Source organism: Schistocerca cancellata, chromosome 11 (assembly GCF_023864275.1).
Source record: "Schistocerca cancellata isolate TAMUIC-IGC-003103 chromosome 11, iqSchCanc2.1, whole genome shotgun sequence".
Taxonomy (NCBI): Eukaryota; Metazoa; Arthropoda; class Insecta; order Orthoptera; family Acrididae; genus Schistocerca; species Schistocerca cancellata.
Window position 1 is genome coordinate 14,615,846 of NC_064636.1, and position 26,907 is coordinate 14,642,752.

Here is a 26,907-nt window from a genome sequence, read left to right on the forward strand (position 1 = left end):
CGCAAAATGCCCGAGATTGGCGATCTTTTACAGAAGCTCGAAATTTAGCGTGGACGTTAATGCGAGATGCTTATAATAGTTTCCACAACGAAATTCGTCTCGTAACCGGGCAGAAAATCGAGAGAGATTCTGGTCGTATGTGAAGTATGCTAGCGGCAACATACTATCAAAGCCCTCCCTCCGCCACAGCAATCCAGATACTGTCGAAGACAGTGCTGCCGAAGCAGAGTTACTAAACACAGCCTTCCGAAATGTGTTCACAAAGGAAGACGAAGTAAATATTCCAGAACTGGAATCGAGAACAGTTGCCAGCATGAGTAACATAAAGTCGATGTCCTCGGTTAGAGAAGCACATTAAATCACTTAAGGGTAGTCGTTCCGCCCTATGTCAACAATGTCAAATGGGCTGTATAAATGCCCCGTTTCTTCAGGAACTGTTGAGTCCATAAATGTGGTGTTTTTATAACATGTTCTCCCATGTTTCATGGCTGTATTGCTCTACAATCACTTTAAAATAACAACTTGAAAAAAAAGTTATGATTTTTTCCATAAACATATAATTTTTTGGTGTAAATTTCACAATTTTAATTTCTTGAATTTTAACTATTACAATAAATACTACTAAAGTGGAGCTACATCATCACTGTACTGTCTATGTTTGTGCTAAATAATTCATTTGTGTAGATTCTGAAGTTTCTAGGAAAAAGGGGCTTTTATACTGAAAAATGTCATGTTGAGAAAATTGCGTTTAAAGAAAAAATTTTAATATACAGGCAACTGGTACATAAAAAATGTTAGAATCCTCCTGGATGGTAGTCATCATCTCCTCCCTCATCTTTCTCACCCAGTGCTGCCCTCCTTCTCTTGGATCTGGCTTCTTTTGACATACTGTTTGTCGTTGTCTCCGTCTTCACGATTCGCAGTTGGTCCAAGTCCATCACACTTTTAGTGGTGTTGTAACCTATATGAATGCCAAGATATTCCAAAACCTATAGTCTTCCAGAATAGCCATCATTAAAACTAAGAACAGCATACAAAACACCAACTTCAAAGACTGACCTTCCAACAAACACATTTATTGTTGTCTTTGTCCATACAACATTGTTAAATGATTCATTCGCATTTTGTGTTTTGCCCTTGAGACATTTCTTCAACAGCTCTGGTTGGGCAACATCCTGAAACACAGGTTTCATGGCAAGCATAAGAGCATTTGGTGTAGTAATTTTGTGTGAGAACGTGTCTACTTTTCCCCTCTTCTTTTGCCTTCAAGTATTTACACCATTCAGTGGAACACAGGTTGTGTATTGGTTCAGCATCTGTAGACAGCTTGCGAAAATAAATTGCCCCAACAGCTCTCTTCATACCATCTAAATTATGTTACTTCTAATAGCCATACCATAATATTGTGTAATCTGATCAATTTGTTTACCAGTCAGTCGACGTCTTATACTTGGGCCATTAGATACCTTGGCATTTCCCAACTTCTGTTTGCGTCTACTTCATCTCGTGCCCATCCTCTTTTGCACATGATTAATGCACTCTAGTTTCGTAATTGACAAATCAGGGTTTACTCTCCACCTCTGCCTTATACGATCGTGAGTCTCCATCCCCAAGAAAACTCATGCAGCGAACAGCACGGTCATGCTGGGAACGTTGGAACATGTTCACTGCAGAAGCTACCTCCATCCCTCCACTTGTTCCTTCATAGTTTCTCTGACAATTCATTAGTTTGCTTTTCAGTACTCTTGCCTGCTCGCCTACAACCCTGACAGTACATGGTCAACAAATCAACATCCAACACTTTCCCATTGCCGATGCTGATAATACACTCCTGGAAATGGAAAAAAGAACACATTGACACCGGTGTGTCAGACCCACCATACTTGCTCCGGACACTGCGAGAGGGCTGTACAAGCAATGATCACACGCACGGCACCGCGGACACACCAGGAACCGCGGTGTTGGCCGTCGAATGGCGCTAGCTGCGCAGCATTTGTGCACCGCCGCCGTCAGTGTCAGCCAGTTTGCCGTGGCATACGGAGCTCCATCGCAGTCTTTAACACTGGTAGCATGCCGCGACAGCGTGGACGTGAACCGTATGTGCAGTTGACGGACTTTGAGCGAGGGCGTATAGTGGGCATGCGGGAGGCCGGGTGGACGTACCGCCGAATTGCTCAACACGTGGGGCGTGAGGTTTCCACAGTACATCGATGTTGTCGCCAGTGGTCGGCGGAAGGTGCACGTGCCCGTCGACCTGGGACCGGACCGCAGCGACGCACGGATGCACGCCGAGACCGTAGGATCCTACGCAGTGCCGTAGGGGACCGTACCGCCACTTCCCAGCAAATTAGGGACACTGTTGCCCCAGGGGTATCGGCGAGGACCATTCGCAACCGTCTCCATGAAGCTGGGCTACGGTCCCGCACACCGTTAGGCCGTCTTCCGCTCACGCCCCAACATCGTGCAGCCCGCCTCCAGTGGTGTCGCAACAGGCGTGAATGGAGGGACGAATGGAGACGTGTCGTCTTCAGCGATGAGAGTCGCTTCTGCCTTGGTGCCAATGATGGTCGTATGCGTGTTTGGCGCCGTGCAGGTGAGCGCCACAATCAGGGCTGCATACGACCGTGGCGCACAGGGCCAACACCCGGCATCATGGTGTGGGGAGCGATCTCCTACACTGGCCGTACACCACTGGTGATCGTCGAGGGGACACTGAATAGTGCACGGTACATCCCAACCGTCATCGAACCCATCGTTCTACCATTCCTAGACCGGCAAGGGAACTTGCTGTTCCAACAGGACAATGCACGTCCGCATGTATCCCGTGTCACCCAACGTGCTCTAGAAGGTGTAAGTCAACTACCCTGGCCAGCAAGATCTCCAGATCTGTCCCCCATTGAGCATGTTTGGGACTGGATGAAGCGTCGTCTCACGCGGTCTGCACGTCCAGCACGAACGCTGGTCCAACTGAGGCGCCAGGTGGAAATGGCATGGCAAGCCGTTCCACAGGACTACATCCAGCATCTCTACGATCGTCTCCATGGGAGAATAGCAGCCTGCATTGCTGCGAAAGGTGGATATACACTGTACTAGTGCCGACATTGTGCATGCTCTGTTGCCTGTGTCTATGTGCCTGTGGTTCTGTCAGTGTGATCATGTGATGTATCTGACCCCAGGAATGTGTCAATAAAGTTTCCCCTTCCTGGGACAATGAATTCACGGTGTTCTTATTTCAATTTCCAGGAGTGTATTTCGTAAACCACATCACATACTGACGAATCGATTCCACAGACCGAACGTGAGGAGAGGGGCTAGTGTAATTGGTTAATACAAACCATAAAAAAAATGCACGGAAGTATGTTTTTTAACACAAACCTACGTTTTTTTTAAATGGAACTCCGTTAGTTTTGTTAGCACATCTGAACATATAAACAAATACGTAATCAGTGCCGTTTGTTGCATTGTAAAATGTTAATTACATCCGGAGATATTGTAACCTGAAGTTGACGCTCGAGTACCACTCCTCCGCTGTTCGATCGTGTGTGTCGGAGAGCACCGAATTACGTAGGGATCCAAAGGGAACGGTGATGGACCTTAGGTACAGAAGAGACTGGAACAGCACATTACGTCCACATGCTAACACCTTTTTATTGGTCTTTTTCACTGACACACATGTACATTAGCATGAGGGGTGAGGTACACGTACACACGTGGTTTCCGTTTTCGATTACGGAGTGGAATAGAGTGTGTCCCGACATGTCAGGCCAATAGATGTTCAATGTGGTGGCCATCATTTGCTGCACACAATTGCAATCTCTGGCGTAATGAATGTCGCACACGCCGCAGTACATCTGGTGTAATGTCGCCGCAGGCTGCCACAATACGTTGTTTCATATCCTCTGGGGTTGTAGGCACATCACGATACACATTCTCCTTTAACGTACCCCACAGAAAGAAGTCCAGAGGTGTACTATCAGGAGAACGGGCTGGCCAATTTATGGGTCCTCCACGTCCTACGAAACGCCCGTCGAACATCCTGTCAAGGGTCAGCCTAGTGTTAATTGCGGAATGTGCAGGTGCACCATCATGCTGATACCACACACGTCGACGCGTTTCCAGTGGGACATTTTCGAGCAACGTTGGCAGATCATTCTGTAGAAACGCGATGTATGTTGCAGCTGTTTGGGCGCCTGCAATGAAGTGAGGACCAATGAGGTGGTCGTCAATGATTCCGCACCATACATTTACAGTCCACGGTCGCTGTCGCTCTACCTGTCAGAGCCAGGGAGGATTGTCCACGGACCAGTAATGTATGTTCCTGCAGATGCTGCTCGCCGACCGTGGCCCATGTTTGTTACAACACGCAACTGAACGTCGGAGGTTTCAAGCGTCAACATTAGGTTACAATATCTCCGGATGTAAATAACATTTTACAATGCAACAAACGGCTCTGATTACGTATTTGTTTATATGTTCAGGTGTGCTAACAAAACTAACATGGTTCCATTTAAAAAAACGTAGGTTTGTGTTAAAAAACATACTTCCGTGCACTTTTTTATGGTTTGTATTAAATAATTACACTAGCCCCTCTCCTCACGTTCGGTCTGTGGAAACGGTTCGTCGGTATTTGATGTGGTTTACGAAATATATGGAGCGGTAACGTTAGGTGACTCACCCTGTGTATATTTAACTCTTGTTGTGGACGTGGAGGTACGTACCGTGTAGGCAACTAATGGAAGGCAGTTTGTTTACTGCCATACGCGTTTCGCTTCTTTTATTTGGGACGCATCATTACTGGCCTAGAATACTCTTACATGCTTCTTTTTATACATACATAATAAACGTATTATGTGCATATAATGCTGCTACATTACATTTTGTTGTGTTTTTCACTTTTTTTAGGTAAATAAATAAATGTCGTGTGGCTTGGGCCTCCCGGCGGGTAGACGGTTCGCCGGGTGCAAGTCTTGACGCCACTTCGGCGACTGGCGCGTCGATGTGGATGAAATGATGATGATTAGCACAACACAACACCCAGTCGCGGGCGGAGAAAATCTCCGACCCAATCGGGAATCGAACCCGGGCCCTTAGGATTGACATTCTGTCGCGGTGACCACTCAGCTGCCGGGGCCGGACGTTCTTTAGGTTAGAATCACCCTTTTGTAGCACAAATTTCGTAATGTGAACTTATCGTTCGGCGTTACTTACCACTTCCAGCGCTGTTAACTCATGCGTTAGTTTCCGTGCTCCAGCTGGCCGATTTCTGGCGTTCTTTCAGCCACATTTGTCACATCGCATATATCACTTTCACTTTACATTTTGTGATCAACATGTGTGTGTTTCCGGTGTGTAGTGTTGCCAGCTACTGTTGTGTGTTTATCTGTCTTTTGTTTGTGTTGTGTTTTGGTATTTTTCATTTGTGTGTGTGTGTGTGCTGCTTTTCTCTAAACTTTTTCGATGTACTCCGTCAGTCCTACCTGGTAAGGATCCAACACCGCGCAGCAGTATTCTAGAAGAGGACGGACAAGCGTAGTGTAGGCAGTCTCCTTAGTAGGTCTGTTACATTTCCTAGCTGTCCTGCCACTAAAACGCAGTCTTTGGAAAGCCTTCCCCGCAACATTTGCTGTGCGTTCCTTCCAATTTAAGCTGTTCGTTATTATAATTCCTAACTATTTAGTCAAATTTACGGCCTTCAGATTTGACTGATTTATCGTGTAACCGAAGTTCAACGGATTCCTTTTACCACTCATGTGGATGACGTCACACTTTTCGTTATTTACGGTCAACTGCCACTTTTCGCACCATTCAAATATCTTTTCTAAATCGTTTTTCAATTTGTTTTGATCTTCTGGTGACTTTACTAGTCGATAAACGACAGCGTCATCTGCAAACAACCTAAGACAGCTGCTCAGATTGTCTCCCAAACCATTTATATAGTCGGCATAGGGCATATAACACTTCCTTGGGGAACACAATATGTGGTGTCACCGCCAGACACCACACTTGCTAGGTGGTAGCCTTTAAATCCGCCGCGGTCCGCTACTATGCGTCGGACCCACGTGTCGCCACTATCAGTGATTGCAGACCGAGCGCCGCCACACGGCAGGTCTAGAGACACTTCCTAGCACTCGCCCCAGTTGTACAGTCGACTTTGCTAGATATGGCTCACTCAGAAATTTCGCTCTCATTTGGCGAGACGATAGTTAGCATAGCCTTCAGCTACGTCATTTGCTACGACCTAGCAAGGCGCCATTATCATTTGCTATTTATCTTGTGATGCATGTACCGTCAGACCGATGTTCACCAATTATGGATTAAAGTAAAGTATTCGAGCAGCTACGTATTATTTTCACTAGACCCAACTCCTTTAACTGTTCCAGACCTCACGCCAGCCTGCGTGAGCTTAGACGCGTCCCTTTCGGCTACCGGCCATAGTGGCTTGGCTGTCTTGCCAAGTCACACCACCATATATCACTTCTGTTTTACTCGATGACTACGAACTGTGACCTCTCTTACAGCATATCACGAATCTAATCAAGTAACTGAGATAATATTCCACACGCACGCAATTTCACAACAAGCCACTTGTGTGGCACAGTGTCAGAATCCTTCCGGAAATCCAGACTCAATCTCATATCCTCTGTTAATACACTCCTGGAAATGGAAAAAAGAACATATTGACACCGGTGTGTTAGACCCACCATACTTGCTCCGGACACTGCGAGAGGGCTGTACAAGCAATGATCACACGCACGGCACAGCGGACACACCAGGAACCGCGGTGTTGGCCGTCGAATGGCGCTAGCTGCGCAGCATTTGTGCACCGCCGCCGTCAGTGTCAGCCAGTTTGCCGTGGCATACGGAGCTCCATCGCAGTCTTTAACACTGGTAGCATGCCGCGACAGCGTGGACGTGAACCGTATGTGCAGTTGACGGACTTTGAGCGAGGGCGTATAGTGGGCATGCGGGAGGCCGGGTGGACGTACCGCCGAATTGCTCAACACGTGGGGCGTGAGGTCTCCACAGTACATCGATGTTGTCGCCAGTGGTCGGCGGAAGGTGCACGTGCCCGTCGACCTGGGACCGGACCGCAGCGACGCACGGATGCACGCCGAGACCGTAGGATCCTACGCAGTGCCGTAGGGGACCGTACCGCCACTTCCCAGCAAATTAGGGACACTGTTGCCCCAGGGGTATCGGCGAGGACCATTCGCAACCGTCTCCATGAAGCTGGGCTACGGTCCCGCACACCGTTAGGCCGTCTTCCGCTCACGCCCCAACATCGTGCAGCCCGCCTCCAGTGGTGTCGCAACAGGCGTGAATGGAGGGACGAATGGAGACGTGTCGTCTTCAGCGATGAGAGTCGCTTCTGCCTCGGTGCCAATGATGGTCGTATGCGTGTTTGGCGCCGTGCAGGTGAGCGCCACAATCAGGGCTGCATACGACCGTGGCGCACAGGGCCAACACCCGGCATCATGGTGTGGGGAGCGATCTCCTACACTGGCCGTACACCACTGGTGATCGTCGAGGGGACACTGAATAGTGCACGGTACATCCCAACCGTCATCGAACCCATCGTTCTACCATTCCTAGACCGGCAAGGGAACTTGCTGTTCCAACAGGACAATGCACGTCCGCATGTATCCCGTGTCACCCAACGTGCTCTAGAAGGTGTAAGTCAACTACCCTGGCCAGCAAGATCTCCAGATCTGTCCCCCATTGAGCATGTTTGGGACTGGATGAAGCGTCGTCTCACGCGGTCTGCACGTCCAGCACGAACGCTGGTCCAACTGAGGCGCCAGGTGGAAATGGCATGGCAAGCCGTTCCACAGGACTACATCCAGCATCTCTACGATCGTCTCCATGGGAGAATAGCAGCCTGCATTGCTGCGAAAGGTGGATATACACTGTACTAGTGCCGACATTGTGCATGCTCTGTTGCCTGTGTCTATGTGCCTGTGGTTCTGTCAGCGTGATCATGTGATGTATCTGACCCCAGGAATGTGTCAAAGTTTCCCCTTCCTGGGACAATGAATTCACGGTGTTCTTATTTCAATTTCCAGGAGTGTATGTTCCAAAATCCTGCTGCATATCGACGTTAATGATATGGGCCTGTAATTTAGTGGATTACTCCTACCGTTCTTGAATTTTAGTGTGATCTGTGCAACTTTCCCGTCTTTCGGTACGGATCTTTCGTCGCGCGAAAGGTTGTATATGATGGTTAAGTATGTAGCTATTGCATCAGCATACTCTGAAAGGAACCGAATTGGTACACAGTCCGGACAGGAACACTTGCTTTTGTTAAGGGGAGTCGTACCGCCGAAAATGACAAAATTTGACTTTTTACCTTAATGCAAATTATGAAAATATGGATGTTTGTGCTTAATTTGGTGTTGGTTTTATTGAAATATTCGATTATTTACTATTTGAAATAAATATTTCAAAATAATCATGCAATGATATTTCCAAGAATTTGTTTTCCATCATTTCGTATATGGGCATTTTCCTCTGGAACTATATAATCTAGAGGGCTGTGGTTTCTTTCGTTTTGTAGCGAACTGTCCGTTTTATAAGTTGCCTACACTGGCGGTAGTTTGCAGTAAACTCTTTCAACTGTACATTTGTTTGCGTTTGGCAACAACAGTTATCCACTAGCCGCGTTTTAGTTTCTGTTGTTTCCTGTGATAGATTTCGTCATGACTAAACCAAAAGGAGTGTTTAAAAATACGAAAAAAGGAAACAGATACTACAGAACAAATATAGCAGCAGTAAAATGAGTGGTTAGCACCTTCCGCCGACCACTGGCGACAACATCGATGTACTGTGGAGACCTCACGCCCCACGTGTTGAGCAATTCGGCGGTACGTCCACCCGGCCTCCCGCATGCCCACTATACGCCCTCGCTCAAAGTCCGTCAACTGCACATACGGTTCACGTCCACGCTGTCGCGGCATGCTACCAGTGTTAAAGACTGCGATGGAGCTCCGTATGCCACGGCAAACTGGCTGACACTGACGGCGGTGCACAAATGCTGCGCAGCTAGCGCTATTCGACGGCCAACACCGCTGTTCCTGGTGTGTCCGCTGTGCCGTGCGTGTGATCATTGCCTGTACAGCCCTCTCGCAGTGTCCGGAGCAAGTATGGTGGGTCTGACACACCGGTGTCAATGTGTTCTTTTTTCCATTTCCAGGAGTGTATATCCAGCGGTAACGTTAGGTGACTCACCCTGTATACATAATCTAAGGAACTTAACAGTGAGAGTGTTAATTTCATGTGAAGGGCGGTACAAAATTTCATTGCCGTATTTTCAAAACTGTGGATTTGGTGCAACTCATAGGGTGTGTGTGTGTGTGTGTGTGTGTGTGTGTGTGTGTGTGTGTGTGTGTGTGTGTGTGTTTTCATGAACGTCGCATCTTAAACTGTAACCCGAAAGTTAGACAGGTTAGACCAATACAACAACACCACAAAGTACAGTCTTTCAAAAGGTTCTGTCGCGAACGGAAGGGGACGAGGGGGTAAATGAACTACCGTTTCATCAGAGCAGCCCCTGCAACACGCGCCGCACACTCGCTTGCAGAGTTATTAATGGGGTTGCAGGAGAAGAGTGGCCAGGCAGAGGGGAGGTAGCGAATACTTGGCAAGCGACCGCCGCGAGTGTTCCGGACATGACTGGCTGTCCACGTCCCCACCCACGCAGCGCTCTGCCTGCTCTATTTAGACACAACTGCCGCCGCCAGGCGCTTGTGCCTTAGCCTCACGGTATCGAACCGATAGAAAGGAAACGAGCGATATCTTTGGGTAATGCTCTGATCCTTTTATCAAACACTAGAGAAGGCAAGAAAATACCCCTACCACACCTTCCCCCCCCCCCCCCCCCCCCGACCATGATTCTTTACAGCATCGAACTCCCGTGTTATGTTCCAGATACGTTCTAAGACAAGGAATAGACGTACTGCGGACGAATTACCCCAGTGCGACGGAAATCGGTAGACGCTATACGGGATCATTCACGATGTGCAGATATTTTAATATGTTGTTACAAAAGTAAAACTAAAAAAAAAAAAGTTCGTACAAACATATGTCCGCAGATGTTTGGTTACGGAGTTACTGCTAATAAGATTTTGCCGGAAATTTACGAACTTCGCTAATATGAAGCCATCGCAAAACTATATTTTGTTGTTGTTGTTGTTGTTGTTGGTCTGGTGAATCTAATAAAACATGTCCCAGACGTGTGTCTGCAGTTGTTTTCGAGAACATCGAGAGAACCAAAGATTATTATACAAGTAAATTTGTTTACTTCTCATTAAGAATGTAGAAACGCTTATGTCATTATTGGTAACCGTTTAGTGAGTTGTTTCAGTCGTTTCCTAACCTTGAAACTAGTTAGTTTTTTGTATTGTTCAGTTAAAAAACCTAACAGTGTATTTAAGTGAAACCTCGTAGTAACTGTTGTAATTCGTAGATTATTTGTGAAATAGGGATGCCTTTCAGATTTACGACAGATAAAACAGAGAAATACACCGACATGGTGTTTATTTATGGCAAATTTGATGGTAACACGACGGCTGCAGTTAACGGATGTCGCGTACGTTATCGAATCGGATTCCAAATGCACGAACCATTAGCCCTGTATTCCGAATGTTATGGGAGATTCTCTACCTAGCGTTTCGTCCTATAAACAGTTATACAGCCGATATTAAGAATTATTGTAATTTTTCTGATAAGCTAATTTTTCTCCTGGACCATATGCCGTACAGCGATGTAATTGTGTAGGTATCTTGAGTGGTACATGTGGATACCGTATGCAAAATGTGTAGCGATTTGAGTTAGTAGTAAGAAAACAATAAAATTGAAACTTCGCGTCAGATGTTAAAGTTTTACAACATTAACAGTGAAACTGTAGTGAGCGACAAACTTTCTTCGTTTCATTATTTTGTGGGGGTATCAGCGAGAGAAAATTTCGGATAGGTTTGAAATTATTTGTAATCTTCGTTGGCAGTTGCCAAATTCTCAAATACAAAATGAATATAGCATGGGTAATCTGCGCCCCGCAAATTACAGTGCGCCAACGCACGTACAGTATACGGCGGTACCACAGAAGGAGTACTCAGTACTCATGGATGTTATGGTAACGAACATTTAAAGCAAGAAACTTTGTATGGGCATATGCCCTACCCACAATGGTTTCCGAGATAGGGGAAAAAAATTTTAATGTGCATTATTTCCTGTGTTGTCAGGTTTAGGCTTGTACAACAGTTGCTGAACATTACTACATTCATTTTACAAACAACTGTATGAATAGAAAAATACGTATTTTTAGCATACTCACCTGTAAGTATTATCCTACACGTCACATTATAGCTATTGTACAATTCACGGTAAATGTTCGAAGAAAAAGCTGAAAGGCGGAGGCAGTATGTAGCGGGACTATACGACGGAAATGGACTTCGAGAAAATCACACAAAAGGGAAGAGAACGTAGATAGCGATAACAATATGAGCCCTGGGAGCACACGACATTCCGGCAGAAGTACTGGCAGCCGTTGGAAAGCCAGTCATGACAAAAATATCCCTCTGGTGGGCAAGATGTATGAGACAACGAAACAAACATGTCAAATTTAAACAGACGCAAAGTCCCCAAAATTGGTCATCTTTTACAGAAGCTCGAAATTTAGCGCGGACGTCAATGCGAGATGCTTATAACAGTTTCCACAATGAAACTTTGTCTCGAAACCTGGCAGAAAATCCAGAGAGATTCTGGTCGTATGTGAAGCATGTTAGCGACAACAATCAATCAATGCCTTCTCTGCGCGATAGCAGTGGAGATACTATCGAAGACAGTGCTGCCAAAGCAGAGTTACTAAACACAGCCTTCCGAAATGCTTTCACTAAAGACGACGAAGTAAATATTCCAGAATTGGAATCGAGAACAGCTGCTAACATGAGTAACGTAGAAGTAAATATCCTCGGAGTAGTGAAGCAACTTGAATAATAAAAGCAAGTCTTCTGGTCCAGACTGTATACCAATTAGGTTGCTTGCGGAGTTTGCTGATGCATTAGCTCCATACTTAACAATCATATACAACCGTTCGCTCGACGAAAGATCCGTACCCAAAGACTGGAAAGTTGCACAGGTCACACAAATATTCAAGAAAGGTAGCAGGAGTAACCCACTAAATTACAGGCCCATATCATTAACGTCGATATGTAGCAGCATTTTGGAACATACATTGTTTTCTAACATTATGAATTACCTCGAAGGAAACGGTCTATTGACGCACAGCCAACATGGGTTAAGAAAACATCGTCCCTGTGAAACACAACTAGCTCTTTATTCACATGAAGTGTTGAGTGGTATTGACAAGGGATCTCAGATCAGTTCCGTATTTCTGGATTTCCGGAAGGCTTTTTTGACACTGTACCACACAAGCGGCTCGTAGTGAAATTGCGTGCTTATGGTATATCGTTTCAGTTATGTGACTGGATTTGTGATTTAATGTCAGAGAGGTCACAGTTCGTAGTAACTGACGTAAAGTCATCGAGTAAAACAGAAATGATTTCCGGCGTTCCCCAAGGTAGTGTTATAGACCCTTTGCTGTTCCTTATCTATATAAACGATTTGGGAGACAATCTGAGCAGCCGTCTACGGTTGTTTGCAGATGACACTGTCGTTTGTCCACTAATAAAGTCACGAGAAGATCAAAAGAAACTGCAAAACGATGTAGAAAAGATATTTGAATGGTGCGAAAAGTGGCAGTTGACCCTAAATAACGAAAAGTGTGAGGTCATCCACGTGAGTGCTAAAAGGAACTCGTTAAACTTCGGTTCCACAATAAATCAGTCTAATCTAAAAGCTGTAAATTCAACTAAATATCTAGGTATTACAATTACGAACAACTTAAATTGGAAGGAACACATGGAAAATGTCGTGGGGAAGGCTAACTAAAGACTGCGTTTCATTGGCAGGACACTTAAAAAATATAAGAGACCCACTAAGGAGACTGCCTACACTACGCTTGTCCGTCCTCTTTTAGAATACTGCTGCGCGGTGTGGGATCCTTACCAGATGGGACTGATGGAGTACATCGAGAAAGTTCAAAGAAAAGCAGCACGTTTTGTATCATCGCGAAATATGGGAGAGAGTGTCACAGAAATGATACAGGATTTGGGGTCGACATCATTAAAAGAAAGGCGGTTTTCGTTGCGACGGAAACTTCTCACGAAATTCCAATCACCAACTTTTTCCTGCTATATGGGAAGGAACGACCACCACGATAAAATAAGGGAAATCAGAGCTCGTACGGAAAGATACAGGTGTTCATTCTTTCCGCGGCCTATACGAGACTGGAATAATAGTGAATTGTGAAGGTGGTTCGATGAATCCTCTGCCTGGCACTTAAATGTGAATTGCAGAGTATCCAAGTAGATGTAGATAGGCGAAAAATCGTCAGACTTCAAGAAGAATATAACAATTCCATTTCCAAAAGAAAGCAGGTGCCGACAGGTGGAAAAATTACCGAAAATTACCGAACTATCAGTTTAATAAGTCATGGTTGCAAATTACTAACACGAATTCGTAACAGAAGAATGGAAAAACTGGTAGAAGCCGACGTCGGGAAAGATCAGTTTGGATTTTGGAGAAATGTAGGTACATGTGACTTACCTTAGAAGAATAGCAAACTTACGTTTATAGCATTTGTACACTTGCAGAAAGATTCTGATAATGTTGACTGTTTGAAATTCTGAAGGTATCAGAGGTAAAATATAGGGAGCGAAAGGCTATTTACAGCTTATACGGATACCAGACGGCGGTTAAGATTGGAGGGGCATGAAAGGGAAGCAGTGTTTGAGAAGGGAGTTGTAACCTATCCCCTATGTTATTTGTACGTTGTGCAAACACAAAAGGAAACGAAAGAAAAATTTTGAGTACGAATTTAAGTACAGGGAGAAAAAAAGCGTAGCAAGGATATTGCAATGTAGTCGGATTAAATCAGGTCATGCTGAGGGACTTGGGTTAGGAAACGTGACACTTTAAGTAGTAGCTAAGTTTTGTTATTTAGGCAACAAAAATAACTGTTGATGGCTTAAGTAGAGGGGATAGAAAATGCAGAATGGTAATGGAAAGAGAAGTGTTTCGGAAGACGAAAAATTAACATCAGATACACTCCTGGAAATGGAAAAAAGAACACATTGACACCGGTGTGTCAGACCCACTATACTTGCTCCGGACACTGCGAGAGGGCTGTACAAGCAATGATCACACGCACGGCACAGCGGACACACCAGGAACCGTGGTGTTGGCCGTCGAATGGCGCTAGCTGCGCAGCATTTGTGCACCGCCGCCGTCAGTGTCAGCCAGTTTGCCGTGGCATACGGAGCTCCATCGCAGTCTTTAACACTGGTAGCATGCCGCGACAGCGTGGACGTGAACCGTATGTGCAGTTGACGGACTTTGAGCGAGGGCGTATAGTGGGCATGCGGGAGGCCGGGTGGACGTACCGCCGAATTGCTCAACACGTGGGGCGTGAGGTCTCCACAGTACATCGATGTTGTCGCCAGTGGTCGGCGGAAGGTGCACGTGCCCGTCGACCTGGGACCGGACCGCAGCGACGCACGGATGCACGCCAAGACCGTAGGATCCCACACGGTGCCGTAGGGGACCGCACCGCCACTTCCCAGCAAATTAGGGACACTGTTGCTCCTGGGGTATCGGCGAGGACCATTCGCAACCGTCTCCACGAAGCTGGGCTACGGTCCCGCACACCGTTAGGCCGTCTTCCGCTCACGCCCCAACATCGTGCAGCCCGCCTCCAGTGGTGTCGCGACAGGCGTGAATGGAGGGACGAATGGAGACGTGTCGTCTTCAGCGATGAGAGTCGCTTCTGCCTTGCTGCCAATGATGGTCGTATGCGTGTTTGGCGCCGTGCAGGTGAGCGCCACAATCAGGACTGCATACGACCGAGGCACACAGGGCCAACAACCGGCATCATGGTGTGGGGAGCGATCTCCTACACTGGCCGTAGACCACTGGTGATCGTCGAGGGGACACTGAATAGTGCACGGTACATCCAAACCGTCATCGAACCCATCGTTCTACCATTCCTAGACCGGCAAGGGAACTTGCTGTTCCAACAGGACAATGCACGTCCGCATGTATCCCGTGCCACCCAACGTGCTCTAGAAGGTGTAAGTCAACTACCCTGGCCAGCAAGATCTCCGGATCTGTCCCCCATTGAGCATGTTTGGGACTGGATGAAGCGTCGTCTCACGCGGTCTGCACGTCCAGCACGAACGCTGGTCCAACTGAGGCGCCAGGTGGAAATGGCATGGCAAGCCGTTCCACAGGACTACATCCAGCATCTCTACGATCGTCTCCATGGGAGAATAGCAGCCTGCATTGCTGCGAAAGGTGGATATACACTGTACTAGTGCCGACATTGTGCATGCTCTGTTGCCTGTGTCTATGTGCCTGTGGTTCTGTCAGTGTGGTCATGTGATGTATCTGTCCCCAGGAATGTGTCAATAAAGTTTCCCCTTCCTGGGACAATGAATTCACGGTGTTCTTATTTCAATTTCCAGGAGTGTATATGTATCCGCATATAGGACGCTAGTGCGAGCTATTCTTTAGTGTGTTTGGGATCTGCACCAGATGGGATTGAAGGAAGACACCGAAGCACTTACGACGCGAGCGTCTAGATTTGTTACCGTTAAGTTCGATCAGCATGCAAGTGTTACGAAGATGCTTCGGGACGTCAAATGGGTATCCCTGTAGGGAAGAAGACAATTTCGTGTGGCGAAATAAATAAAAAAACATTTGTCAAATTATTGTGTTTTTTAACGTTAGAATTTTTGAAAGGCTTTTTTTTACGGATTGTATTGACCGGCTTGAATGCGGACAAATACAGTGCTGCGTGAAATATGCCTGTAATATAATTTACCATTCCGATTAATTACATTTTGAATTCTACGTCATTGTCGATTTAATCAGAGTTCTCACCTTAGACGTAAAATTAGTCCTTCTGCCACAATATTAATTCATCAGTCGCCATCGAAGTTCTTCTCTTTGTTGACCGTGTGTGTATCTTCCTAAGTCGGCATCGGTTCACTTCACGAAGACGGTGGAAACCGAGGAATACAATGCTACGTTGCTTTAAATAATTTTCGTAACACTTCGATACTTCTCACTATTTTTTATTCACAAGACAATAAGACTTGCTCTGCTCGTCGCACAAACCATAATTACTAACAATATGGCTGCCTTTCCGCAGACACCAAAAATTACGTCCATCCTCCACGAGGCAACAATCAAAAGTGTCTCTTAGCTCCTTCTTGGAGTATGAAACAAAAGACAATCCAATGTGAACAAAACAAAGATTATAATCTACATGCCTCTCAATTTAATCTTTGGCGCAGCCTTTAAGGTATTGTATGTCTCTGCGTCGGAATGTGTCATTACAGTATCCCTGGAGGGAAGAAGACAATTTCGAAGAGCACTACTGACAAAGTCCGGAGACCCGGCATTTGAAGTTGACTGCAGAACGATTCTACTGCAGGCAACATACATTTCGCGTAAGGACCACGAATATAAGATACGAGAAATTAGTACTCATAAGGAGGTATATAACTAGTCTTCCTTCCCTCGCCTTACCATAGCGGAGCAGGAAAGTAAACGAATAGTTGTGTTACAGGGTACCCTCCGCCACGCGCCGTACGGAGGTTTGTGGAACGTGTAGATGCAGATATTTTAATGTCAGGAAGTCTTTTCTAAAGGTATTTGTATGGAGTGTTGCCATATGTGGAAATTAAGTATGAATGATAAACTGGAAGAGAAGAGAATTGAAGCTTTTGAAATGTGGTGGTATAGGAAAGTGCTGGAAATGAGATGAGTAGATAACGTAATTAATGAGGTGGTACTGTATAGAATTGGGAGACGAATTTGTGGCACAGCTTGACTAGAACAAGGGATTGGTTGATAGGATACAGTTTGAGACATCAAGGGATTACCAATTTACACTACTGGCCATTAAAATTGCTACACCAAGAAGAAATGCAGATGATAAACGGGTATTCATTGGACACATATATTATACTAGAACTGACACGTGATCACATTTTCACGCAATTTGGGCGCATAGATCCTGAAAAATCAGTACCCAGAACAACCACCTCTGGTCGTAATAACGGCCTTCATACGCCTGGGCATTGAGTCAAACAGAGCTCGGATGGCGTGTACAGGTACAGCTGCCCGTGCAGCTCCAACACGATACCACAGTTCACCGAGAGTAGTGACTGGCGTATTGTGACGAGCCTGTTGCTCGTCCACCATTGACCAGACGGTTTCAATTGGTGAGAGATCTGGAGAATGTGCTGGCTAGGGCAGCAGTCGAACATTTTCTGTATCCAGAAAGGCCCGTACAGGACCTGCAACATGCGGTCGTGCATTATCCTGCTGAAATATAGGGTTTCGCAGGGATCGAATCGAGGGTAGAGCCACGGGTCGTAACACATCTGAAATGTAACGTCCACTGTTCAAAGTGCCGTCAATGCGAACAAGACGTGACCGAGACATGTAACCGATGGCATCCCATACCATCACGCCGGGTGATACGCCAGTATGGCGATGACGAATACGCGCTTCGAATGTGCATTCACCGCTGTGTGCCAAACACGGATGCGACCATCGTGATGCTGTAAACAGAACCTGGATTCAACCGAAAATCCGTGCACCCAGGTTCGTCGTCGAGTACACCATCGCAGGCGCTCCTGTCTGTGATGTAGCGTCAATGGTAACCGCAGCCATGGTCTCCGAGCTGATAGTCCGTGTTGCCGCAAACGTCGTCGAACTGTTCGTGCAGATGGTTGTCGTCTTGCAAACGTCCCCGTCTGTTGACTCGGGGATCGAGACGTGGCTGCACGATCCGTTACAGCCGTGCGGATATGATACCTGTCATCTCGAGTGCTAGTGATACGAGGCCGTTGGGATCCAGCGCGGCGTTCCGTATTACCCTCCCGATCCCACCGATTCCATATTCTGCTAACAGTAACTGGATCTCGACCGACGCGAGCAGCAATGTCGCGAGAGGATAAACCGCAATCGCGATAGGCTACAATCCTCCGACCGTTATCAAAGTGGGAAACGTGACGGTACGCATTACTGCTCGTTACACGAGGCATCACATCAACGTTTCACCAGGCAACGTCGGTCAACTGCTGTTTGTGTATGAGAAATCGGTTGGAAACTTTCCTAATGTCAGCACGTTGTAGGTGTCGCCACCGGCGCCAACCTTGTGTGAATGTTCTTAAAAGCTAATCATTTACATATCACAGCATCTTCTTCCTGTCGGTTAATTTCCGCGTTTGTAGCACGTCATCTTCGTGGTGTAGCAATTTTAACGGCCAGTAGTGTAGTATTGGAAGGGATGTGTGGAGGATAAAAATCGTAGTGGGAGACTAAACAGATTGAGAAGGATGTAGGGTGCAGTAGTTACTCAGAGATCAAGTGGCTTGCACAGGATAGAGTAGCATGGAGAGCTGCATCAAACCAGTCTTCGGATTCAAGACGACGACAACAACAACAACAACAATAATAATAAATATTATTATTATTATTATTATTATTATTATTATAAATATCGCGGTTCCTCGCATACATCAACTACTGATCAATATCACATAGTCGTCTGTTTCTCGGAAATGAGGCGGATACACAAATAAAATATCCCTATTTTCGGGTATTGAAACGATTCCACCTGGTTCGTAACGTATCCTCTGTTATGATTCTTTCTTTTTTTTTTTTTAATCAAAACGATAACACAGCGACTTAAACCTTTCTTTCGTCAGGAACTGCTTTAGAGAGGTTCCCGTCCCGCCCCCGACTAGCATGGCGAAGTTCTTCGAAATGTGCGTGTCTGAGGTTGCGGCATCCAGTACTGGGTGTGGCTGTGTACACTGACTTAGTTCGTGGTTTAAAATTAAGACTCGCGGATTTGTTTTTGCCTGTCGCTGCTTTCGCAGTTTTGTAGGAACCCGCGCCGTTAGCCGACTGCCAGCTAGGTCCCTGCGAACCGCTGCCCACTGTTCTCTTCGCGGACGGCCATTAGTCTGAGCGAAGAAGCGGCGCACTCGTGTTTGTTTTCTCTGGGCAGGGCTGCCAATCTCCCGGCAGAGGCCGCGAACAAGGTCTCACACACACACACACACACACACACACACACAGTCTCGCTGCCCGTGTTGACTCTTCTGACACTCGATATATCTGAAACGTGTCAACTTTTCCCTGGCCATTAGCGTTGCGCCTGACAAGAGGAAAGAGACGAAAAAAGAAAACACTGTCTCAACTTCAGAGGCAACGTAGGCTGCAGTCGGATCATCACCTAAACTCTCCCGACCAAATTTAAATTTATCTGTTCACTTGGCAACAGCTGAATATGAAGGATCAGAGTCCCACAGTGTATTCTGGAAATCCGCACGAATGCTCTTCGCTTTCATAACTTTACTTTACGAAGTACTTAATCACTGCGCGAATCTCGATTCCAAGAGCAGTGACGTGGTACGTGTTTACAGGCAACAGTCCAGTGAATATCACTAGCGCTAACCTGTCGTTGTTATTCTGAGAACTTTTGAAACTAGTCTCGTACTTCGGACAGAAGGGCGCGTAGTTGCATCTCTACCTTGATTTATCGTCGTCTGAACTTGCCACTGTTTTTCAGGAAGAATGGTATACGATTCCCTTGAAAACAGCACAGGGCCTGTATTTGTCAATTCCGAGACGATTTGAAGCTGTTTCGAATGCCAACGGAATTCGTGCACCATATTAGCGATGGCAACGTGATAGTTTGACCAACCCCTGTGTATACGGGTTGGATATGACGTTAGTGGCGAAATAGACGAGAACGTTAGTGACCAAATGGACAAGACGTCTTTACACCTAAGTATAGTATTTCAAGGTACGTATCGGAACACTATCGTCGAAATTCATGCTCGTAGAATCGTACAGGGAGTATCAAAAAGAATCATCCGATTTGGCACGTCTGTATTTCTGAAACTAATAAACGTATGTAATGAATTTCGTCAGAATATTTACCACTGAAGGATGTGCAGATGAGGTCTTGAAAGATCTAGGATGATGAGCAAATTTAAATACCTGGGGTCGTACGTACAGAGGGATAGAGGACTGGAAAGCGAGATACAACACCGAATAAATTGCGGTTGGAACAACTGGAGGAAAATGAGTGCAGTATTGTGCGACAAAAAGGTGAGCATTGGGTTGAAAGGGAAAGTGTACAAGTCGGTGGTAAGGCCTGCTATGATATACGGGGCAGAGACGTGGCCAATCACAGTAGCCCAGGAAAGGAAGTGCCGGAAATGAGGATGCTGAGGTGGATGTGTGGGGTAGCAAGGAAGGACAGGATTAGAAATGAATTTGTTAGAGGAGCTGTGAAAGTGGGACCCATGGGGAAAAAGATACAAGAGAGCAGACTAAGGTGGTACGGAAAGCGGAAGAGTATATCGGAAACAGTTGAAGATGAGGTGGAAGGATAAGATATCCGGGAACCTAAGGGAGAAAGGATGGAAGAAGGAAGAGGCAATGAATAGAGTACTATGGAGGAGAAGGATGCAGAAGAACAACGCCTACGTGACGTGGGACAAGGCGACGATAAAGGAGAAGAAAGAAGAATGAATTCCTTTTTTTTTTATGAACGGGAATCTCAAAAAGTTTTTTTCATACCGTCTCATTGGTGTTCAGTATGCCCCCTAGAGATGCACAACATACGTGAGTGCGGTATTGAGATTGTTCCCAAACTGCATCGAGTGTGTCTTGAATTACAGCTTCCACAGCTGCTGTTATGCGATGTCTCAGGTCATCTTTGTTGTTGGTAACGAAAGCACACAAACAGAGTCTTTTATAAACCCCCACAAGAAATAATGACATAGTCAGGTCCGATGACCTTGGAGGACAGTAATGTAAGGCTGAATCATTTGGTCCAGTGCGACTGATCCAGCGTTCAGTAATCCTTTGATTTAAAAATTCCCGCACTTCCGGTTAGCAGTGTGGCGGTGCCCCATGTGAAACTCCAGAATTTGGTTTTTCCAATAGTACGTTGTTCACGCACATTGTAAGTATGCTGTTTAGGTTTTTATGTTGGTATCGCCACGTAGCGCTCTGTATGAAAATCGCATGGGTTTGCATTGTTGGAGTATATGTTATTGTAGTGTTGGGCAGCGGCAGTTGGATGTGAACAGTGCGTAGCGTTGCGCAGTTGGAGGTGAGCCGCCAGCAGTGGTGGATGTGGGGAGAGAGATGGCGGAGTTTTGAGAGCGGACGATCTGGACGTGTGTCCGTCAGAAAGAGTAAATTTGTAATACTGGATATCATGAACTGATATATATATAGAGGGAAACATTTCACGTGGGAAAAATATATCTAAAAACAAAGATGATGTGACTTACCAAACGAAAGCGCTGGCAGCTTGATAGACACACACGCGCGCGCACACACACACGCACACACACACACACACGCACACACACGCACACACACACACACACACACACACACACACAAAATTCAAGCTTTCGCAGCCCACGGTTGCTTCATCAGGAAAGAGGGAAGGAGAGGGAAAGACGAAAGGATGTGGGTTTTTAGGGAGAGGTTAAGGAGTCATTCCAATCCCTGGAGCGGAAAGACTTACCTTGGGGGGGGGGGGGGGTGGAAGGACAGGTATACACTCGCATACACACACACACACACACACACACACACACACACACACACAGACACCATATATATATATATATATATATATATATATATATATATATATATATATATATATATAATGACTTTTGAATATTATTAAGGTAAATACATTGTTTGTTCTCTATCAGAATCTTTCATTTGTTAACTGTGCCTATCAGTAGTTAGTGCCTTCAGTAGTTTGAATCTTTTATTTAGCTGGCAGTAGTGGCGCTCGCTGTATTGCAGTAGTTCGGGTAACGAAGATTTTTGTGCGGTAAGTGATTCATGAAAGGTATAGGTTATTGTTAGTAAGGGCCATTCTCTTGTAGGGATTATTGAAAGTCAGATTGCGTTGCGCTAAAAATATTGTGTGTCAGCTTAGTGATGATCAGAATAAGTAAAGAGAGAAATGTCTGAGTACGTTCAGTTTTCCTCATCTGTTTGGAAATCAAATATCGTAAGAGGTTTACGAGCACAGTAATTCATAATTGTCCAAAGGGGACGTTTCATACATATGAAACCCCTTACGATATTTGATTTTTAAACACATGAGCAAAACTGAAAGTACCCAGACATTTCTCTCTTTAGTTATTCTGATCAACACTAAACTGACACACAATATTTTTAGCGCAACGCAATCTTTCAATAATCCCTACAAAATAATGGCCCTGACTAACAATAACCTATATATACCTTTCATGAATCACTTACCTCACAAAAATTTTAGTTACTCGAACTACTGCAATACAGCGAGCGCCAATACTGCCAGCTGAATAAAAGATTCTAACTACTGAAGGCACTAACTACTGGTAGGCATACTTAGCAAATGAAAGATTTTGATAGAGGACAAACAATGTATTTACCTTAATAGTGTTCAAAAGTCATATATCAGTTCATGACATCCAGTCTTACACATTTACTGTCTCTGTCCAGATCATCGGCCTCAAAACTCCGCCATCTCGCTCCCCACATCCACCACTGCTGGCGGCTCACCTCCAACTGCGCAACGCTATGCGCTGTTCACATCCAACTGCCCAACACTACAATAGCGAATATTCCAACAATGAGTCGAACCAGCCACAGACTGCACACAGCACAGTCAGTGATTTTCATACAGAGCGCTATGTGACGTTACCAACATAAAAACCTAAACAGCCTGCTCACAACATCTCAGATAACATAAGTTACGATTTTATTAAAATAAGATTATACTTTTTGATACACCCTTAATAATTTTCGATACGCCCTTAATAATTTTCGGTATATTTTTTCATACATCCTTGAACGAAAATACAGGATGCCCAGCGAGGAAGTCCCTGATTTCAAAATTAGATATCTCGGATTGTAAGAGCAGTAGCCGCGTTGAACGAAGTGCAAGCTGTAAGAGTCCTGTACAGAAGTTATACTCAGGTCTAGAAATAGTTCGAAAAGATGCCAACAGACGGCGTCGTAATCTGACTACGTAGTGCCAAATAAATAGTGCGCCGCAGCTGAGAGCGTATCACCCCGAGAGCGATCAGTTTCGCAGTTGAAACGTGAAGAAAGGATTAGCGTACAGAACGAAGAGGTTGAAATCGTGTATTCCATTGAACGTGTTTTTCTGCTGCTGGAATGCCACAGGTTAGGTCGGAGACAGCCGTACCACATCAAGGCGCAGTTATCAGACAGGGTGTAATGTCCTGAAAGGACTCGATGGGAAAGTCATTCGCGAGCTCTTCGCCATCTGCCAACGGACAGGCAGCGTCGCTGAAGGTCTAGCGGCGAATGTTGGCTCCAGGCAAAGTGTAATTACACGGCGATTGCGTTGGTCTATCACAAACTTATTGGCGCTGGGAAGGATTGGCTTCCATGTTCGCCCGAGACAGCAAAGGACTTGGAAGAGCAGTTGAACGGAATGGACTGTGTCTTGAAAGGAGGGTATAAGATGAACATCAACAAAAGCAAAACGAGGATAATGGAATGTAGTCGAATTAAGTTGGGTGATGCTGAGGGTATTAGATTAGGAAATAAAGTAGTAAAGGAGTTTGGCTATTTGGGGAGCAAAATACCTGATGGTCGAAGTAGGGAAGATATGAAATGTAGACCGGCAATGGCAAGGAATGCGTTTCTGAAGAAGAGAAATTTGTTAACATCGAGTATATTTTTAAGTGTCAGGGAGTCGTTTCTGAAAGTATTTGTATGGAGTGTTGCCATGCATGGAAGTGAAACGTGGACGATAAATAGTTTAGACAAGAAGACGATGGAAGTTTTCGAAATGTGGTGCTACAGAAGAATGCTGAAGATTAGATGGGTTGATCACATGACTAATGAGGAGGTATTGAATAGAATTGGGGAGAAGAGGAGTTTGTGGCACAAGTTGACAAGAAGAAGAGCTCGGTTGGTAGGACATGTTCTGAGACATCAAGGGATCACCAATTTAGTACTGGAGGGCAGGGTGGAGGGTAAGAATCGTAGAGGGAGGCCAAGAGATGAATACACTAAGCAGATTCAGAAGGATGCAGGTTGCAGTATTTACTGGGAGATGAAGAAGCTTGCACAGGATAGAGTAGCATGGAGAGCTGCATCAAACCAGTCTCAGGACTGAAGACCGCAACAACAATGGTCTGTGACAGAAAGTCCTCTGTCGGCCTCACGCTCAAACACTTCAGATGGAATGGCCTTTCTTTGAAATCTTGTGGTCCGCTGTGAGCATTCGTGGAACCCATCGTGAGCACCTCTTGGAGTATCAGAGAGTCTCGATCACTGCAGACGCACTTCCAGTGCTGACCGACAACTGTAGAGCCAGTTGTCGAGTTGTGATGCGCCGGTCGGCACGAATAATGGCGTCCGCACGACTCGGCATGTCTAGAGCAGTGGTTGTGACAGGGCGTCCAACTATACTCCTATCGACCACAGCATCGCCACACACTGCACGCAGATATTTATGGATGTTCACCATCGTTCCTTTTCTACACGCGAGAATTCAGTAAGAGGATGCTGCTTGCAACGTGAGTCGTATGTAGACGCCATTTTGACTCTGTACTACGGCTCTGCCATCTGCCGGAACGGTTCGAAACTTCACCGGCGCACAAAACGAACATCAAATGTGAAGCACCAACGATGATGTTTGTCTATTAATAGCTTTTTAGAAAAAATGTGGGGCATTACTCATTTGAACGACCCTTGTATAATGGTGAAAAGCTTGGAAAGCACAGCGTACGTAATGCATTATAGACTCTGTTACAACTTGTTGACCTAGGATAAAATCCAAGTGTTAGATTTTGAAGCCTCATCTTACATGAAACTGTAATAACACGCTGAACTCGCACAAATAGTGATATTACCTTCGCTTTTGAATTTTACTGCACCAAAATCGCCGTGTAAAACTTAAAACATTTGTTTTCAAAGAACAATAACATTAAATTATAATACTGATTTAAATGGTTCCAGTAATAACCAGTGCAATCGAATTACGCATATAACTGGAAAACTGTGTTTCTTAGTGGATTACCGTCTCGTTGAATTTTTTTTTAAAAACTTACGTCGTTTTTGCAAACGTTGTGCTATTTATTACGACTTCAACGATTGTAGTTTCCACCTTAGATCATTTTCAGTCAAGTCATTTAAATACCGGGTGATCAAAAAGTCAGTATAAATTTGGAAAGTTAAGAAACCACGGAGTAATGTAGATAGAGAGGTTAAATTTGACACACATGCTTGGAATGACATGGGGTTTTATTAGAACAAAAAAAAGCAAAGTTCACAAAATGTCCGACAGATGGCGCAACTGCTACCGTGACAGGTTAGAGGTACGCCGAGATGTTACAGAATCGCATCATCCCCAGCCTGGCTGATAAACACCTGCTGGAACGTACGATATTTATGCAGGATGGCGCTCCACCCCATATTGCTAGACGCGTGAAAGATCTTTTGCTCGCGTATTTTGGTGATGACCGTGTGCTCAGCCGCCGCTTTCGTCATGCTTGGCCTCCCAGGTCCCCAGACCTCAGTCCGTGCGATTATTGCCTTTGGGGTTACCTGAAGTCGCAAGTGTATCGTGGTCGACCGACTTCTCTAGGGATGCTGAAAGACAACATCCGACGCCAATGCCTCACCGTAACTCCGGACATGCTTTACAGTGCTGTTCACAACATTATTCCTCGACTACAGCTAATGTTGAGGAATGATGGTGGACATATTGAACATTTCCTGTAAAGAACATCATCTTTGTTTTGTATTACTTTGTTATACTAATTATTGCTATTCTGATCAGATGAAGCGGCATCTGTCGGACATTTTTTGAACTTTTGTATTTTTTTGTTCTAATGAAACCCCATGTCATTCCAAGCATGTGTGTAAATTTGTACCTCTCTATCTACATTATTCCGTGCTTTATTCAGTTTACAAATTTGTACTGACTTTTTGATGACCCGGTACACGAAACTTGGACGTTCGACAGATGAACACCCTACTTATTTCGCGAGGCACACAACAAAAATCTGGGCTGAGAATTACCAAAAAATTAATAAATTGCTGAAATATGCAGCACCTGTGTGTGACGTTTTCTGGTTTCTCTCTCGGTTGCCGCCGCGCGGCATAGACGCTCGGTCTGAGGCACCTTGTCACGGTTCGCGCGGCTGCCCCCGTCGGAAGTTCGAGTCCTCTCTCGGGCATGGGTGTGTTCGTGTTGTCCTTAGAATAAGTTAGTTTAAGTTAGGTTACGTAGTGTGTAAGACTTGGGACCGATGATCTCAGCAGTTTGGTCCCACAGGAAGCTCCACCACCAAAAAATGTGTGTGTTGCAGGCGTGCGCGCAGCCCCGCTGTGGGACAGCAAGCGGCAGGAGTTCGTAGGGATGCTCACCATCACCGACTTCATCAAGATCCTGCAGATGTACTACACCTCGCCCTCCGCCGCCATCGGCGAACTGGAGGAGCATAAGCTCGACACCTGGAGGGGTGAGTCGGACAGTCCTACGCCCCGGGCGTTTATTGTTTATCGCCAAGTACCTGGTTAGCACACTGGACTCGCATTCGGGAGGACGACGGTTCAAACCCACGTCCGGCCACCCTGATTTGGGTTTTCCGTGATTTCCCTAAATCGCTTCGGGCAGATGCCGGGATGGTCCCTTTGAAGGGGTATTTCCTTCCCCACACTTCCCTAATCCGAAGAAACGGATGACTTCGCTGT

At 45.7% G+C, this 26,907-nt stretch overlaps 1 protein-coding gene across 1 annotated transcript in view; it reads left to right on the forward strand.

Annotated features, from left to right (window-relative positions):
- LOC126108823 (5'-AMP-activated protein kinase subunit gamma-2) overlaps positions 1–26,907 on the forward strand; it is a 1,182,277-nt gene that overhangs the window by 1,114,899 nt on the left and 40,471 nt on the right. Inside the window, exon 12 of the mRNA XM_049914186.1 lies at positions 26,523–26,675. Within this exon, the coding sequence (XP_049770143.1) occupies positions 26,523–26,675 (153 nt within the window). The remainder of the gene's footprint in view (positions 1–26,522; positions 26,676–26,907) is intronic.